Consider the following 18,629-nt stretch of genomic DNA (forward strand, 5'->3'; position numbering starts at 1 on the left):
AAATTAAATTCGGCTATAATTTAATATAAAGCCTTTCGGATTTCATATATTTGTGAGTATAGTGTCCTCATATCGAAAATATTACGTCGACTAAATTTTATAAGAAATAAGATAAAACGTATCTTTACAGCATCTCATTACAGCTAACTAGCTTAATAAACCGCGTTTATTATAATTTTACGATAGATAAGTGTTATCAGTGATACAAGGGGCAATAAACAATCAGTCTGACTGGTCGATAACGTTATTTTTTGTTAGGGTGTACTCACATAGAAGCCTTATTAAAATATGTCAATTATTTTTTTTCAACAAGGAAAACATTGTTCTAATTAATTTTATTGGTATTTGCTGTTCATATTTCGAAGGGAAGGGAGGGCGATGATACGTCTTGAGGGTTTATAGATCTAAGGATAAGATCTAGCTCTCTAGTTAAGTATGACTCACGACTGTCAAAAACTGTCTGTATTGGATTTTGAAATACTAAAGTCTATAATTCAGGCTGTTTTGTGTTCTTGTATCGTCGCTGAATCAGCCCCTTAATACCTAAGCTTGACATGCGATACGACTTTCTAAGCTTAGAGCCTCTAGACAAAGAATGGCTGGTTCCATTACGATGTTTTTCAGTAATTAGGAATTTGGAAAAGAATATTTGTACTAAGCCGGATTGGACACATTCTTAAGCTTCAGAATTTCAAATATAAAAACACTTTCGAAATAACAAAATATTTATGTAGGTAGTTCATCACGTAAACTAACTTTTTTATTATACGCGCGAATTACTATTTGACTGGAATATAATAATAACAAAAACTGCTCAGATATTTCAGCTTAGATTAAACATGTAATTCATGTAATTAAAATAAAAATAAATATATTATTTCTATAATAACAATAAGCCTTTATTCATCCACATCTTATTAACTTATTACTTATACAATTATAGCCGGCCCCTGTCCGGGCAAAGGCCCAACTTTTTCCACCCTATTTGATTTTTTGCCGACGTCATCTAATTTTCCACCTACCCTTTCGATCTCGTCGGCCCATCGCTCTATTGGTCTGCCCATGCTTCTTTTTCCTTTCCCGTCCATTTGGTTACCAGTCTTGACCATTTGTCTTACAGGCTACGTGCGCTGTCCATCTCCATTTCATTTGTAGGCCATGCGCTCAGCGCTATACCATTACTATAAAGAAAATTAATTTGTGTTTTTTTACGATTACTTAGTACGTAAATAATACATAAATTTCCAGGCAGTAATAACGACAATGGTACGTCGTTTATAGCCAAGAACTGTTGAACTGAACTTATTTTATTCACGAAGTTTAGAATAACGTCATTGAAAAAAATCTTCTGGTATATTTAAAGTATGCAGTAATATTATAATTGTAAACAAAGGTTACATTGCTTGCCCAATAACCCACTACAATTCCCATTATCAATTCCAGTCTAAGATGAAATGCCATTATACATTGAACCTAATGATTCAATGAGTGTAAACCGTATAATATTACACTGTGGTTGGTCGTGACATTGTACGGTATTGTTTTGCATATAAACTGTGAGTACGGTTATTAATTGAAAAAAAAAAACTATTTTAATCGTGTTGTACTTTTGTTAGTAGTTATATCTGTCGTGTGTGTTATCGCGTAACTAAAGTAATTATTTAAGTTTTTATGCGATAACTTATAATTAAGTTTGATCATTATATAAGCGAATATTGTTTATTACGTTAGGTATATATTACTAGATATTTTATATTTATTTGGATCTGAAAAGACAATAACGTAATAATAAAAGACGACATATTAAGAGGTAAACAAAATGTCCGCAAAGTTTGTGAATAACTAATTTTAGTGTTCCGAGGAATAGAAAAGTAAAAGAAATTAGTATAATTCAGTAGAAATATTGTATTGATTACTTAAACGAATGTTTGTTTATTTTGGTAATAGCAATATGCTTCGAAATTGAGCAGAGATTCCACGTATAAAAAAGTGTTAAAAAGCAAGTAGGTGTTCTGTTAAATAAAGTAATACTATTTTCTGTAATTTAGATAACAATGTAGTTATGATAGCACATGTACTCGTACAAGTGAGTAATAAATATAAATGTTCATTTATTGTTTCAAATTGGACTAGAAGTAGTCTTATAAAGAAGTAACACTAAATCCACTGGTCGATCTTAATCTCCAATTGTGAGGCCATCTACTTATCTCTGTGTTGGACACACATAAACTCAAAAAATACTAAATACCTCACACAACTTAGATACAAAAAGAGAGTGTGATATCTGAGAAAGGTTTCAGTATATAAATTATTATGGTTTTATGTAAATTTGCTAAAATGAAATGTTTATTATTCAAGAGTTCCTAAAAAGAAAACACGAAATCCACGAGGACGAAACTGTGTCCCTATAATCGATAGATCTTTATTTGATACGTCTGGTTAGATATTCGGCAAAACTATTTATTTAACGACAGGGCGATCAAAATAATTTCGTTTACATTAATCTATGAATAGTCGATTAGCTATAAAAACTATCACCATATTTATGAAGAAAACTGCAAACGAAAATACGTTGTATTAGGTGTCCGGGCTCACTCAGAGTCAGGCGCTCAGTATGTCTTTGGTATAATAAAAATTTGTGATTGTGTGTGATTTTTATATCTAATTTTCATCCTTAGAAAACATACTCTTATGCACTTTAATAAAGCACTTCTGGAAAGGCGTAGGACCTTGTACGTAGTACTTGGAGATATCCAAGTAAAACCAAATTCTCACACCGCCAATTTTCTTGTCTATCTAGTCACGTTTACACAGACTTAATAGGATTCTTAATATGTACCCTAAGTTATTATTTGATATTAAATCATTAATTGCCGAGTGGCTTTGTTCACTAAACTACGAAGAAACTGAATTGCTACTTCAAGTATAATTTAACCATTCATAATTTCCAGAATGCACTTATACTACTTTACACCACCACCCCACCACCACCATCCCAAACATTTTCTTTCTTATTGTTACGTTAATATTTCATGAAACAATTGGAAGAGCGGAGTACCCTGATGTACAGGTCTCCCTAGACTTAGTTCAGGGGCTCCAATACCTGCTAAAACAATGTAACTTGTTATTGAATAAAGAATAAAGTAATAAAGAGGGCGTAGGTTCGATTCCCGGCTGTGCAGCAATGGGCTTTTTTTCTATGTGCACATTTAACATTCTCTCGAACGATGAAGGTAAAGATCGTGAAGAAACTTGCTTTAGACTCAAAAAGTCGCAGTGTGTCTGGCACAGGTGGCTGATCACCTGCGTATTAGATTTACAAATCATCATGAAACACAGAAATCTGAGGCCCAGATCATGACTGGTTGTAGCGCCATTTATTTTTATTATAGTAATAATCTACTACTACTTCTTCATTATTATTTTTATAGCCAAGTAGGTGATCAACCGTCAATTCTTAATACGTGCCTGTTTTCTTACGATTGTTGCTTTCACCGTAGGAATTGCTCACATAGAAAGAAAGTTCCAAGCCGTGATTCGAACACGACCACAGGGTATAGTCTCTCATGTGAATACATCCTACCATCGCTGTTTTAATATAAAATTATACTGTACCTAGTCTAGCCGAAGTAAAGCCGTAACAAAGTAAAAACAAAAATTTCTATTGCAGACATTTATTATTTATACTGTTAAATACATAAATATAAAACAATTTAAAATGTGTAAGGCTTATTCAAAGTGGTCTCCATTAGCTGCAATATAGTCCTTTAAACGATGAGGCCAGATTAAAAGCACGCACTCTTTCCATGGAAATTCTTCACTACCAATCGTACGGATTGTGTTAGGGACTTCAAAATATCATGGCATTTAGAAGAAGCCGTACTCTCTTAAATTGACTATTGATCATAATCCAGCGGATTTAAGATCGGGACTAGACGACGGCCAGTGTTCAGCTCTGGTTCCAAAACGTTCGTTTCCAACCAAGACTGCGTAGGCCGAGCATTATGACCCGAGTCTTGCTGGAAGGACCATTTTTGGTTATTGAACATGGTTTTGTTAAGGGGCTTCACTAAATTCTCAAGAATGGTAGCTTGATACACTTGTGCCGATGTTTTGATACCTTATTCATAAAAGTATGGCTCAGTCACTACTTCTAACAACAAACGATCACTGAAGTTGGATAGTGCCCAAGTTGAACTCTGTCTGTCTTTTCTGTCTTGTTGTACCTAGTAATAGCCCGGTACACAAACATTTTACTAGCGTACCTCCGTAGGTACGGACACCTACTTTGTGTAATGCAATCACAGCGATTCGGTTCTCTTTATCACCACACTCCATTTTAATATCGCAAAATATTGTACAATGTATTGGCGCCAAAATGAGAAAACCTAATAAACAATGATATAAAAATGACAGATTCTAAATTCAAATGTAATTTTGTTAATTTTCAATTGTAACAGTATTTATGGCCAGAATAAGTATATAGCAACTGCTTTTTAGAATATAATGTTCTTATTGAACTTACTTTCATTCACGATTTTCAGATGTCCGAAGTTACAGCAAAGGGTGAAGAGCTATTATTTGAGCAGGCGAAGAGGAAGTTCAGTGAATTATTCGGGCGTAAAGCTTCTGCGGCAGCCAGTGCGCCCGGACGAGTTAACCTCATCGGAGAACATGTCGATTATTGCGATGGATTCGTCTTACCTGTGGTATGTTTATGCTAGACACGCTTCTATAATTCGGAGGAGTTTGACATTATAAAGAGAAGTGTTGGGTGTTGGGCTAGTGGCTTCAGCGTACGATTCTCATCCCTGAGGACGTAGATAGGATCCCCGGCTGTGCACCAATGGACTTTCTTACTATGTGCGCATTTAACACATCGTGAGGAAACCGGTTCGCCTTAGACCCAAAAAGCCGTCGGTGTGATCACTTACGTGCTTATAAGACAAATGATCATGAAACAGATACACAAATCTGAGGCCCAGACCTAAAAAGTTTGTAGCGCCACTAATTTACTTTTATATATATAATTTTATTGTTAAATTACAGTTTTTGACTTTTGCGTGTAGATTTGACATTGGCTTATGTAATAATTTCATTAAAATACATAATTTATTATTATTAAAAACAAAAACTGTCGATACCAAGCGATAGTGATAACTTTTGACACTAGAATAAACCAATTATATCGTATAGATTTTTGTATATCTACTGGCATTAAATGTAAATTTAGGTGAGAATAAAAAAACGTGAACTGACGCGGACGCCCCGCAAAACAATATCCAATACATTTTTAACAGGGACTTACATTTACCGCTAAGTATCGTTTCTGAATATCTCATAAGAGTAATTATTTGTTAAAGTTACTTACATCAATATTTTGACTGCGTCTTTGGAAATCTGTCTAGGAAGCGCGTCAATTCCCGGTGAGATACAAAAAAATGTTCGTGTCGGTATACTTATAAAGTGATAAAGAAATCTTATACTATTTGGAGGTCTTTCTACGAAACTGTTATTTTAATTGAAATGACATAATTTTACATTTCTAGTATATGTTTTTTAGTAGTTTGTTTTAGTTAAACTTTTTAAATTAGTCAATAACTGACATATATACATAAAATGGGAAACATATATATATATTTTTAATATATTATCGACAATTCATGCGTTTTATTTTTTAAATTAAAAATATTAATTACACTATATACAGACGATCATTATATACTAACAAAGCCAACGTATAAATTGCTGATAATAATAAGTGTTTTGATATAAGTGCACTGCTATTCTAGCTTTAGTTATAATAATAATACACACATCCAATAATACATACCTAATACAGAAAGCACAGTCTTACATAAAAAAATAATACCATAGATACATTATTTGGTTGTGTTTTTGTGACATTTTTTAGATTTCACTTCTAATTACATTCTGCGTAGGCAGTGTAAAATTTGATTAAAGAATTTCTTAACGAAATCTAACTTATCACCGTTTATAAATATTCTGGAATAAAACAGTTTTCAGCGACGCGTAATTCAATAAATTCTAATCCTAATTTCGAGACAGTAAACAATCACATTACATTATTAATATTGATGGCTGTCACGACGTAATTATGCTAGATTGCTTGATAATAGAATTAAACACGTTCGTCTTTCATAGAGTCAATATTGGAAATTTGGAAGAACGTTAATGATAAAACAGTTAGACAGAAAACAACGCCCGTGAAACGAGACGTTTTTATTAGGTTTTACTTATATATTCATTATTGCTTATGTGAATAAACTAAAAGTACATCTGAAGGGATACACCACAGTACAAACTTCCTTATAAACTAAAGAGTTAAAATTCAATTAATACAATTTCAAAGGCCGCCAACGCACTGGCGTCACTATCACTTAACATCAGATGAGCCTCCTGCCTGCTATTGCATAACAATAAAACAAGAGAAGGAGGATTTTTTTTTCTTATACATAATATTACATCTACGTCAAATTTATGGAGCCAAGCAATCTGATCCCAGGTTGGCTAAAATATACCTTTTAAAGGTACCCTTGCAATTTTAAAAGGTATTGTTACCTTATCCATTTTAGTAACTTTTTTTTCATTTATACCTTTTCTATAGGCAAACAGTGGTCGAAGCTCACGCGGGACTTGTCAGACACAGAAAGCCTATAACCTACTTGGCTATTAAGAAAACATTAAGATCATGAAACTTCACTTATCAGCCTTTAACTTAAAATAATTATTCTTTAAATAATTAAGAATTATAGGACATCGAGACTAAACTACAACCGAATCACCTCGACGTCCGTCGTTCCACAACTGAGCGTTCTTAAGATATGCCCAACCACTATGTGGAACCAGCTGCCTACTGAAGTATTTCTGAACCAAGTCGACTGAGTTCGACAGAGGACAGTTCTTAAAAGCCCGACAACGCATTCGGAAGCATTCTGGTATTGAGAGTGTCTACGGCCGGCGGTATCAAGTAACATCAGATGAGGCTTATGTCCATTTGCCCCCGGTTCTTTAAAAAAATATCAAGTTATTCTTGGATTCTCCATTCCTCACCTCATTTCACTTAGCCACGGAAGCGTTGTCCATTGAATTGAAAACAATATGCTAGCGACTGCTTATTTAGTTATACCAAAAATTCTTATCTAAAGTGCTTATTTACAATTTTATAATCATAATTATTTAGTATAACATTTTTGTGGTACAAAAATGTTATGGTGGTAGAATCTTAAGTTCGCATATTCCGCTATACATAATGGCGTACAAATTTGTCTTAAAGGGAATTTTACATAGTAGCTATGAGTAATATCAATTAGACAATTCTTATATTATTTGTGGTCATTCCACATTATTAAAATATATTGATACGTCTACAAATTAATATTAATTATAATGTCTCACGCAAATAATCATTATTAGAATAAAATATTTTTTCCAAAAGTCGATTTTTAAAACTCTTAGATTTTTAAGATCCTTTGATGTTTTTGGTTTATAAACCTTGATTGCCATACAAAAGTTGTTTTTCCTATACAATTCCAGATTAATTATTGGCACTGGCAATTTTTCCTCACGTCTATTTCGACAGATGTTTATTCCCGTTGACTTAAAAATATTTATATATTATTTATATGAATACTTTGAAAACTAGAACGATTTTTCTCGTCTCAATCCAAAATAGCGATTTTAGTAATTCAACTGATATACTTCATCTGGCAGTCTATTCAACCTGTAGGGTCATTTAATTTATTGTGACCCTTTAACCCTCAAGCGTAGACAATCAACTCGATATTGCATAACAAAACGTGGTATCAGCAAAATTTATCAGCTACAACGAATATTTATAGGCCTGTCGTGAAAGCCAGCCCATTAAATAACACTGTGTTTTGCAATTTTTGTTCTTATTTTATCTTTGATTGAATTTTAGCTATGCAAATAACGAGTGGAAATATTCCTTCGTTAACCTTTTTTAAGTTTTTTATAGAATACGACGTAGAATTTTTTATACGTATTGGAACCCGAGTATAGGATTTAGAGTGTCCATGGGCGGTAGATATTTCCAAACCAATACGACTTTGGGTCTTTCAAGACAAGAACGTATCAATTTTTAAAAGGCCGGCAACGCACTTGCGAGACTTATGACTTTAAGAGTGATCATGGGCGGTAGGTATTTACTTTATTTATATACACCGACTCCCGAGTGTATTCAGTGTTTGGAGTGGTGAGTGTCCATGTCACTTAACAACAGCTGAACTACCTGCCCGTTTGTTGACTAGCACAAGGAAGCACAGGTTCCATAACATAATCTTACATGATTTAATCAAACTATTTAGCTAGCTCATTATCTGGAATCCAGCATATTTCAGCAACATATATGACTTCGAAACAATGCGAATTCGAATAGTTGAACAGTTAACAATACATTTAAATAATACCTACTGGTTATGATTACGTAACGTGGACGTCTAAACTAAACCAATATATATTGTTTAATGTTCCTGTAAACTAAATTATTTAGAATGTTTCTTGTACCAGAAAATTTGGAAATGTATGGGAAACGCTTTAGCTACGAAAACATATGGAACCGGTTATTCAAAACGAGGGAAGCTCGATGGTACCTGGGCAGATGATAAACTGCGCGACACGTCTACCACCTAAGAAAGTGTCCGTGGAACCCATGAGTTTAAAAGAAGGGATGGCAGATCCCTGCAAGTCCTGGTCTCAATCTTCCCCTACTAAAGTTAATAGCCCTGTCTCTAAAGAATACTTGCTGTGTCAAGTATCTTCACAAACTAAAACTAGTCGGGCGAAACAGTCATGACGCTTGTCGGGAAGCGGATAAGGCTGTGCTGTTACCGCATCCCACCTTGGGCGATTGTTGGTGGTGCCTTGGGATTTCAGTGGGTATGCACAATAGCAAGTCCTACATAAACTTCTCGCACTAAGCAGTCACGCCGCGATAGGATATGCGCAATGCATGTTCACAAAAAAAGGCGAGGGGAGTGTGCTGGTCAAAGCTTGGTCAATACAATAGCCCTATAGTGACCGCGGTTCGTTATAGGATGAGGGCTACTAGGCTTTTACGTAACCACGTTAAGTAACGATCTCTTAAAGATACTGGCGTTGTCAAGGATCTTAAAACGTAATGCGATTGGCTACCAATTGGCCTACATTACGACTGTTATCAATTAGATCGTGAGGGGTACACGAATGCTCAAATTTTGATGACTCACAATATAATCTTTTACATAATTATGATATTATTGGTACTAAATATGTCGTAAATAGTTCGATGTCTCGGTGGAAAGTAAAATATATATTATTCACGTTAGTATAAAGTTTTTTATACGGTTTTTTGTAACGGGCAGGAGGCTTATGCTCCTGATGTTAAGTGATACCCGCCGCCAGTGAACACTACATGGGTAACATGGCGGGGTTTCAATTTAAATTTTAGAGCTCTTTGGTAACCTAATGTAGTATATTGCATTCATTTGTCATTTGTTTTTGTGAATTGGCGGCAAATATAAAACTCTTGTTACACGTGAAAATGAACCTAATGCGAGAAAATTTTCGGTCAATGATTTATTATGACTTTCATTATGGGCTTACTCAACAACAAATCTATGATAGGCTGCGATTAACATTTCGTAATGAAGCCCCATCTCGTGCCACTATTTACAATTGGTTTAACGAGTTTAAGCGTGGACGTAGGAATCTCAATTATGACCCGCGTGAGGGACCTCTATTAACAGCGACTACTGAAGATAACAACAGTGCTGATGCGACGCATGAAGAGGAAGATAAGAGAGTGAACTATCAGATATGGGTAAGCCTAGGCATTGGTATGAGTCAAGTTCAAATGATATTACACGAACAATTAAGCATCAGGAAGCATTATGCCAGATGGATTCCCCATACATTAACCGACAAACAGAAACACCTTCGAATGGACTGGTGAATATTTGACTATGGCAGGTGTCGAAATAATGAGTCATCCGTCATACAGTCCTGACCTGGCGCGCTGTGACTTTCATTTATACCAAAGAACAACAGATAAAATTCGCTTTACGAGCCTTGAAGATGCGGTGAAAGCGTACGAAAATGCCATAGGAGAGACCGCTAAGGAAGAATGGGCCCACTGCTTTTCTCAGTGGTTCCATCGAATGCGACGATGTGAAGAGAGGAATGGAGATTACTTCGAAAAACAATAAAATTATTGGCAACTTTAAGCCTTTTTCATTTTCTAAACATTTTCAGTGTTACCTAGGTAATGCCAGACGGCTCGCGATTACACTGTTAATAGAGCCTATATTAACGAGCTTTAGTCATATAGAAATATGATTTTAATGATGTATACTGGATACTTGGAATTAGTTTGTAATGTAACATACACCGGTAAACCCATTATTTTCAAAGTATAATATGAAGAGAGAGTGAACAGTTAAACAAAGGAATTACTATTAATTATTTAAGGAAAATACCTATGTTTTTTGTTTACAAAAAGTATTCTAAAAATGACAAATGAATGATGAGCACCAATTTGGCGTTTATTTTTCGCTACCGTTTAAGTTTACTTAAATAAAAAAGCAAAGGAAATACTCAGGAATACGGCACGATATGCGCGGATACATATCACGCCCGCTCCGTCCTTTATAAAAATGAAATTATTTTTCTTTCTGTTAGCATTTCCTCGCTGTATTGCGATACTTATTCGGTGAGCGAGGAAAGCACCAGCTCTGGTATCACCGGTGCTACCTACCAGGCGCCAACTTAAATTTTTTAATTAGCGTCTGTGTACTAGAATCCCACGGCCCAAAGGGAAATTCTAAGTTGAAGGAATGACCAATATTTGAGAAAATTACTATTTACTGCCTGCCAGCATACTAAGTTTTGTAATAAATAATTATAATTCAAATAATAATATAATAATTATAATTATAATTTAATTCAAAGGTTGTTATGAAATCAGTTTTTTTTAAATGATCATTTTGAATATTTGTTTTAGGCACTCCCATTTACCACGGTCGTTGTGGGAGCCTACAACAATCTGGAAGTTTGTAGGGTCCACACCATCCTCACCAATGGTGAGGAGAGAAATACCAGTTTCGTTTCTCCATCAGTTGGGGTCCTCAAACCAGGGGAACCAGCCTGGGCTAATTACGTCAAGGGAGTGGTCGCTAAATTTCCAGGTAAACTCATAAAATTACTTGGTTGTCACAAAACTGTAGCGGTTTTTGTGCTACGTTATACATTTACAAAGGGTTAGTTGTAATATAAATAACTGCTATAAGAAAAATATAATAACAGTAGGTATGACGGCTCACCTACTTGCCAATAAAAATAAATCTATCAAATAGAAAATAAATTAATAAAACAGATGCTGAATTTGAAGACGCTTCATAATAGTAGTAGTCTAAATAGAATCAGGATAATAGCGATAGTTAGTCAATTAAACGCTGTACGAGATTTCATTAAAATATTCTTACTGTTCAGGTGTCAAAATTAGGCAAAAAAATAATTAGCTGATGTCTCAAAGAACAATAATTATAGCAAAAATATAAGCACAAAAACATCTTTTTTTTTCCTCTTGTTATGGCTTTTATTTATGCCAACTGGGCACAAGGTACTTCGCCAGTATCGTGTAGATGGAGAAGACACGAAGGAGATTGATCGGTAAAAATAATAATTAAGCTAATTTTGAATATGCATAAAAAAATAGTTGAAATTGGATTGTTAGTTTTGAGACAGCACAGACAACACAAATATGAGTAAAAGCATTATTAAATACTGTTTACTATTTATGAATAATTTTTATATATTACACTTTAATTCTATTGCTTTCTATATATTTACATAAAAATCTACAATATGGACTAAACACAAACATTAACAAACATTTAACACTTAAAGGACGGGGGACTTTAGGGGGAAGAATGTCATAAAGAGGATAAGTTAGTTTGGGACAATTAAATAGTATGTGAGATACAGTGCCTTCATCCAAGCCACACTCACAGATAGAGTGATCCCTAATCCGGAGCTTGGCTAGATGAACAGGGGTGCAAGCATGTCCAAGACGCAGACGCGAGATTGTAGATGTAATCCAGCGATTTGCATTTCGATAATAACAAAACCAGGGTTGTCTTGGTATGTTTGGTTGGATGGAAGCATAAAACTTACCCTTAACCGATTTGGAGTCATTCCAAAATGTCTTCCACGTTCTGTCCAGATATATCTTTGCAAGAGAACAAAGATCCTGAGCTGAATTTTTAAAATGATCTAGAGAACCTGACTCAACAGCTGCTTTGGCACATGAATCAGCAGTCTCGTTTCCTGGGATACCTGAGTGGCTAGGAATCCAAACTAGTATGATAGACAATCCTTTTTGATTACAAGAGAGCAGAGTCTCCCTGATTTTTAGTATAATAGGAAAACGTGATTTGCTACGAAATGGGTTCTCTTTAATGGACATTAAACAACTTAAAGAATCTGTCAAAATAGCTGTCTGTTGTATGTTATGGGAGTGTGCAAATAGGATTGCTTCCAATAGAGCTGTGGCCTCTCCTGTGAACACTGAAGACTCGGGAGGACATTTAAATTTCAGGATAATTCTATACCGAGGAACCCAACAGGCAGCACCAACACAGCCATCTGGAGACAGCTTTGATGCGTCAGTGTAAATAAGAAGATGATTTGACCAATTTTGATTAATATAGCTTTGTAATTTGATGTTGGTATCTGGGGCTCCTTTGATCAGACCAAGGTCTGTGATGATGGGAGGTTTGTATACCAGGGCTTTATAAGGAGTAGAATATAGGGGATTTGTTGGAAAAGATATCATGGGGTTAGGGAGGCTGGTGTACTTTAGATAACTATAGAGCAGATAGGAAGAGGAGTTGCGGGTGCAAGGAGCATGTGATAGTCGGGTTAATCGATGCCAAAGAGGGTGGGATGATATCTGTAACATCTTGCTAACAAATTGGTCACATAAATACTGCCGGCGGATGTGTAGAGGAGGATCAACACACTCAACCTGCAAAGCATTAGTAGGGGAGGATTTCATTGCACCTAGAATGATTCTTAGGCACCTATACTGAATTTTGTTTAATTTTCCAGCAGCTGATTTGTTAAAGGGATCCAGTACAAACATACATCCATATGACTACGTACTAAGGCATTATACAATAACTTTAAAGAATAGGGATGAGCACCCCACCAAACCCCCGCTACTGCTCTTAGTACGTTAATACCTTTTTCACATTTTTTTATTATGTGTTCAGAGTGGGCAATTCCGTTCAGCCGATTGTCTAAATAAATACCTAAAAATTTTACTTTATCTGTCAGGTTGATTGCTTGATTTTCAAATGAAATGAGTAGAGTAGGAATGTATCTCTTCCTTGTAAAAACCACTGCCTGAGATTTGCCAGCTGACAGGGACAAGCCGTGGTCAGACAACCACTGGCCTAGATAATGCAAAGCAGAATTGATACGACAGGATACTTCCCCTATACTGCCTGAGCTGTGATAGAGGACAATATCATCAGCATATTGTAAGATATTACAAAAACTGGTGACAGACAGTTTGAGGTCGTGGGTATAAATGCTATAGAGCAGAGGGCTGAGAACTGAGCCTTGAGGGAGACCTTTCCAGACTAGTCTGGGGGGAAGAGAGGTATTCTGATGCTTTATCAGAATAGATCTGCAAAATAGCAGATTACATATGAGATGAACCACCCTCGAAGGTACACTCAGCTTAAGCATTTTCTGCCTGAGCGCCGGAAGTAGGACATTGTCATATGCAGAGGCAATATCAAGAAACACACCCACAAGGTACTCTCCTTTTGTAAAGGCTAGGCGAATGTCTGTTGTCAGTATACTGAGGCTGTCTGTGGTACTCAAACCCCTCCAGAACCCAAATTGGGAGGAGGGGAGAATATTTCTACTTTCCATTAACCATTCCAGTCGGTTTTTAAGAAGGTGTTCTGTTACTTTAGCTAAAGTAGATGACAAAGCTATGGGTCGATATGAATTTGAATCTGAAGGGATTTTTCCAGGTTTGAGAATGGGAATGACTATTTGAGATGTCCAAGATGCCGGTATAATACCAGTTTCAAAACATTTGTTTATTATTTTAAGGTAGTAAAGTTTAGCTTTGTCATTTAGTCTAGCCAGGAAGGAATATGGAACGCCATCTTCACCTGGAGTCGAATCTTTGAGACCATGAAGAGCGATTTGAAGCTCAGAGAAAGAAAAGGGAGCATCCATTTCATCGGAAGCTGGAGCTGGCATAGAACTCAGAAATGAGTCCACATAGGGAACGAAAGGTGGAGCCAATTTGTCTGCAAAGTTGTTAATCCAGAAGGGTTATTTGAAGAAGCATCAACATGGTTCAGGGAACGACGGAATCTCCTCACATTTGACCACACAATAGTGGATGGAGAGCGAGGGCTAAAGGATTCACAAAATTGTATCCAACTAGATCTTTTTTTTTCGATACTAACCTTTTAATTTTAGCATCAAGCCTCTGATAATTATTAAAGTTCTCCTGAGACATACAAGCTGAGTAAGATTTCTCTGTAGCCCTTCTCTTACCAAACAAATCTCTGCATTCATCATCCCACCAGGGAGAGGAAAGCAGCAGATTTTTAGGAGAGTGCTTTTTGGGGATCTGATAATCGGCCGAAGATTTGAGAGAATTTAAAAATAGATCATAGCAAGACAAGACATTTTCTTCACGTTCCAAATCCGGCAGAGAGTCTACCATACAATCAACGGATTGTGCATACTCTTTCCAGTTTGCTTTTTTGAGTTTATATTTCAAAAGGGGGTTGTGGTAAGAGAGGGGTAAGGATTTGTTGTTTAATGTAATAAGTATGGGAAAATGATCACTGCCATAGGTGGACTCAAGTGCGTTCTAAGTTAGTTGCGAGGCCAGGTATACCCTGCGAGTTGGGGAGCCATCATTGAGGATACAGAGATTGACAACGTCGAGTAAGTCAATCAGCAGTGGAGCAAACCTATCACTAGCGTGGCACCCCCACATAGTGTGATGGGTATTAAAGTTACCCATGGCTATGATAGGGCTGGGAAGGGATGATAAAATTGATTGTATCTCGGGAAGAACAGAAGGAGAAGGGTGAGGAATATACAAAGATACAAAAGAAATATCTAAGGTACGAACAGCAACAGCATTGATCTGTTCGCTATGGGTAGGAAGAGGAATTTGGGAGAAAGGGAGGGAATGCCGTACAAAGACAGCACTGCCCGCATACCCATAATTCCTGTCATCCCTCAGACAGGAGAAACCAGGTACCCGAAATCGGTAACCAGGTCTCAGCCATGTCTCCGAGATGGCAACAATTGTGGGTTTATGGAGGTTTATGAGGGAGATCAATTCGTGTTTTCTTGAACGTAAGCTTTTACTATTCCATTGAATTAGGGTTATTGGGTCCGTTTTGTAATAAATTTAAAAAGTTGGGATAGGTTTTTGGCAACGTTGGGCGGTAGGGGAATTTCGCTATATGGGGCGACAATACTGAGAAGAAATTCAGAAATAAATTCTAACATTTTGCCCTGAGAGGGAAGGGTGTCAACATTATTGTTGAGAGCACAACCATTTGGGAGAGATGAGGAGCACTCACCAACAATAGTCTGGTGAGCTGTTCTATCGTACCCCTTTGCTAGAGAAGCTTGGGGACGAGAGGAGCGATAGATTGTTTGGCGATAGGAAGTTTTGGTAGGAGTTTGGGCTGTTTGAGGAGATCTTAGAGAATAGACAGGAGGTGTAAACATTTCTTTTGTTATCTCAGCATATGAACGTCGGACAGGTGGAAACTGAATTGCTGCTTCAATGTATGAGATATTGTTCTGGGACATCTCCATTTTTATGGATTGCTGTCGAGTAAATTCTGGACAGCCCTTGTCAGAAGCAAAATGTTTACCTGAGCAATGTAGACATGTGGATGTTTCTAAGGTGACTTCGCACGTATCACCTGTATGGGGCTGAGCACACCTGTAACATCTGGGCTTAGATCGGCAGACCGATTTGATATGACCAAAACGGCAGCAGTTCAGCACTGCATGGTTGGAAGTTTGTAGGTTTCGACAGGGAGGGAAGTGTGGTAAGAGTAAATCTTAGAGTCCTTCTCTCCTTTTTTTGGTTCCCCTTGAACCTTCAGGGGACAAATGCTCCCTGCATTTGTCCCCTGAAGGTTAGGACAACAGATTGTGACCCCAGTGGTGATTGGCACCCAGGTGGTGACACCCTCAGTAACTGATTTTCGGTTCAGTCGCCTTGACTTTAACACCTCACCACATCCAGGAGGAAGCTCTAATGAATCAACGAGTTCGTCCATTGACCAGTCCACCGGTACACCTTTGACCAACCCCATTCTGGTTATGTTATAAGAAGGGATAATAGTTTTAAACTTGCACATAGCGAGAATCGGGTTAACCAGAAAGTTGTTGGCAGCTTCAGCAGAAGAGAACTCAACGGTAATTTTATTACGGCCTACATTTTTTACACCACCGTGTATGACAGAACTAATTTTGTGCTTATGCATAAACTGACCGAATGTAATAGCACGTAACGAGGCTCCAGAAGATGGGTCCTCTACTTCCCGGGAAACTTGGACAATGATTGGACCTTTATCATCATTAGAGTACGATCGAGGGCCATCGGAAAAGGAGGGGTGGACATATAGGTGTTGAACAGACGGGTTCGCCTGAGTGGGATCCGTAATTGTTTTTTTAAAGGAAGGCATATTTCTCTCCTCACCTTGTCGTTTGCGAGACGTAGAAAAGGTTCCCGGGTCGGGAGGTTCGGGGTCAGGATCCATTTTACTGGAACTGCAGCGACTATATAAGTTTAAATTTTATACTTTACCAGCATCAATAGGGTTAGTTTTGTGAAGATAGAACAATAACAACTATTTTAGCTTTGGAAAATCACAGAAACACCGGAAAAAAAACTAAAATCTCACTGACACGTGCGTCAACCATCCACCATTACAAACATCTCCACAAAAACATCTTAAATTAAATATAATATGTTTATCTCGTAGAATGGTTCAGCAAACAAAACTACGTCAAATGTTGTGTATAGGAAAGTTCTAACTTCTACAAATAAATCTCTTCTCTAATATTATAGAAGAAGGTTTTGCATTTTGAATTTATAAAAACCAGCGAAAATTTCCTGGACTGATTAAAAAGTTCTTTCATTGAATCCAAGAATTTTTCGCGTATTCTGCCATACAATGGCGCGCAAATTTGTCTTTAAAGGAGTTTTACATTTTACATTATTAGTCATATCAAAATTGGTCAATTCTTATATTATATTATTTGTATCGTAAATATCATATCAACTGTTATTAAATTTATATCAACTATAGTGTTTCACGCAAATAATCATTTATTGAGTAATACATTTTCTCCATAAGTAATACAACAAGTCGATTTTTAATGACTCTAGTCGGAATATGTTTTAATTCTTTTAGTAAATTAATGTAAACCTTAATAGCCATACAAAAGGTGTTTTTTTCTAAACAGTTCCAGATTGATTTTTGGCACAGCCAATTTGTCCCCATGCCTACTTCTTACTTCGACTTCTACATGATACGTAGCAATCAGAACCGTTCGATAATTAAAACTTTGCCATTGTAATTAATAAGGAATAAAAATAAATACATTTTAGTGAGAATTTTATTAGATGTTGGTAGATGGTAAAATTATTTTTAGTACGCACTAAGAAATTATAAACAATGTTAGTGTCTGACATTTCAAAATGGCGACGGTAGTACCAATTTCAGCCGCCCTTCTTTTTAATTTTCGTAGTCATGTTTTGTTGTGTGACGGTTCGAGAAAATTATGGCGAGGTTGAGAGACAATTGGAAGTATTTGGAGGAGGCCTTCACTCCGTTGGAGGTCGTGTACTTATGTCAACCATAAGAACATAAACTTAATGTAATCAAATTTAATTAATTATTACATAATTATTAATTATGATTTTTTTTATATGTAAAATTCAATTCACTAGTTGCCGTTCATGGATTTGATGCCGTGATTGTCTCTGACGTGCCCATGGGCGCCGGGGTGTCCAGTAGTGCCTCTCTCGAGGTTGCCTTTTTCACCTTTCTGGAGTCATTGACCGGACGACACGTGGGGTAGGTTGGCATTTGGTAATAAAAAAAATATAAATAAAAACGAAATCATAAATATATTTAAAATTTACATTATCTCTAGAAACAGAATTTGTATGGTAATAGTCACGTGACTAGGCTAATGTCATACCTTTACTAATAATATCATGACTACTACTCTCCAACATTCAGTCGCGTCTTGAAATCTACGGCTATAATCACTGCGTTATATCCTGAAACGGGCTATCGAAGTTATTCCGCTAATATATACAACTATTTGATCTTTGCCAGTCTCACCAGTCTGACAGGTCAAGGATCTTCCCTTTAGGTCGGCAATCCCGAGACGACATCAGTGCTTATTGGGGGAACTACATCTTTCATACAAACACGTCGGGTTCGTCATCGCTATTCGTAGTTACATACAGTACAATCGAGCGCTGAAATTACTATGTAATAGGGGTTGGATAATTATTTATTAAA

At 36.4% G+C, this 18,629-nt stretch overlaps 1 protein-coding gene across 2 annotated transcripts in view; it reads left to right on the forward strand.

Moving 5' to 3' along the window:
* Window positions 1-1,448: 1,448 nt before the first annotated feature.
* Window positions 1,449-18,629, forward strand: part of LOC123711827 (galactokinase-like) — a 34,513-nt gene continuing 17,332 nt past the window's right edge. Inside the window, exons 1-4 of one of the 2 annotated variants that reach the window (XM_045664653.1) lie at window positions 1,449-1,556; window positions 4,545-4,709; window positions 11,021-11,204; window positions 18,047-18,173. In XM_045664653.1, the coding sequence (XP_045520609.1) occupies window positions 4,545-4,709; window positions 11,021-11,204; window positions 18,047-18,173 (476 nt within the window). In that variant the 5' untranslated portion in view covers window positions 1,449-1,556. The other variant, XM_045664652.1, reaches the window with a different exon arrangement.

This window comes from Pieris brassicae, chromosome 7 (genome assembly GCF_905147105.1).
Source record: "Pieris brassicae chromosome 7, ilPieBrab1.1, whole genome shotgun sequence".
Classification (NCBI taxonomy): Eukaryota; Metazoa; Arthropoda; class Insecta; order Lepidoptera; family Pieridae; genus Pieris; species Pieris brassicae.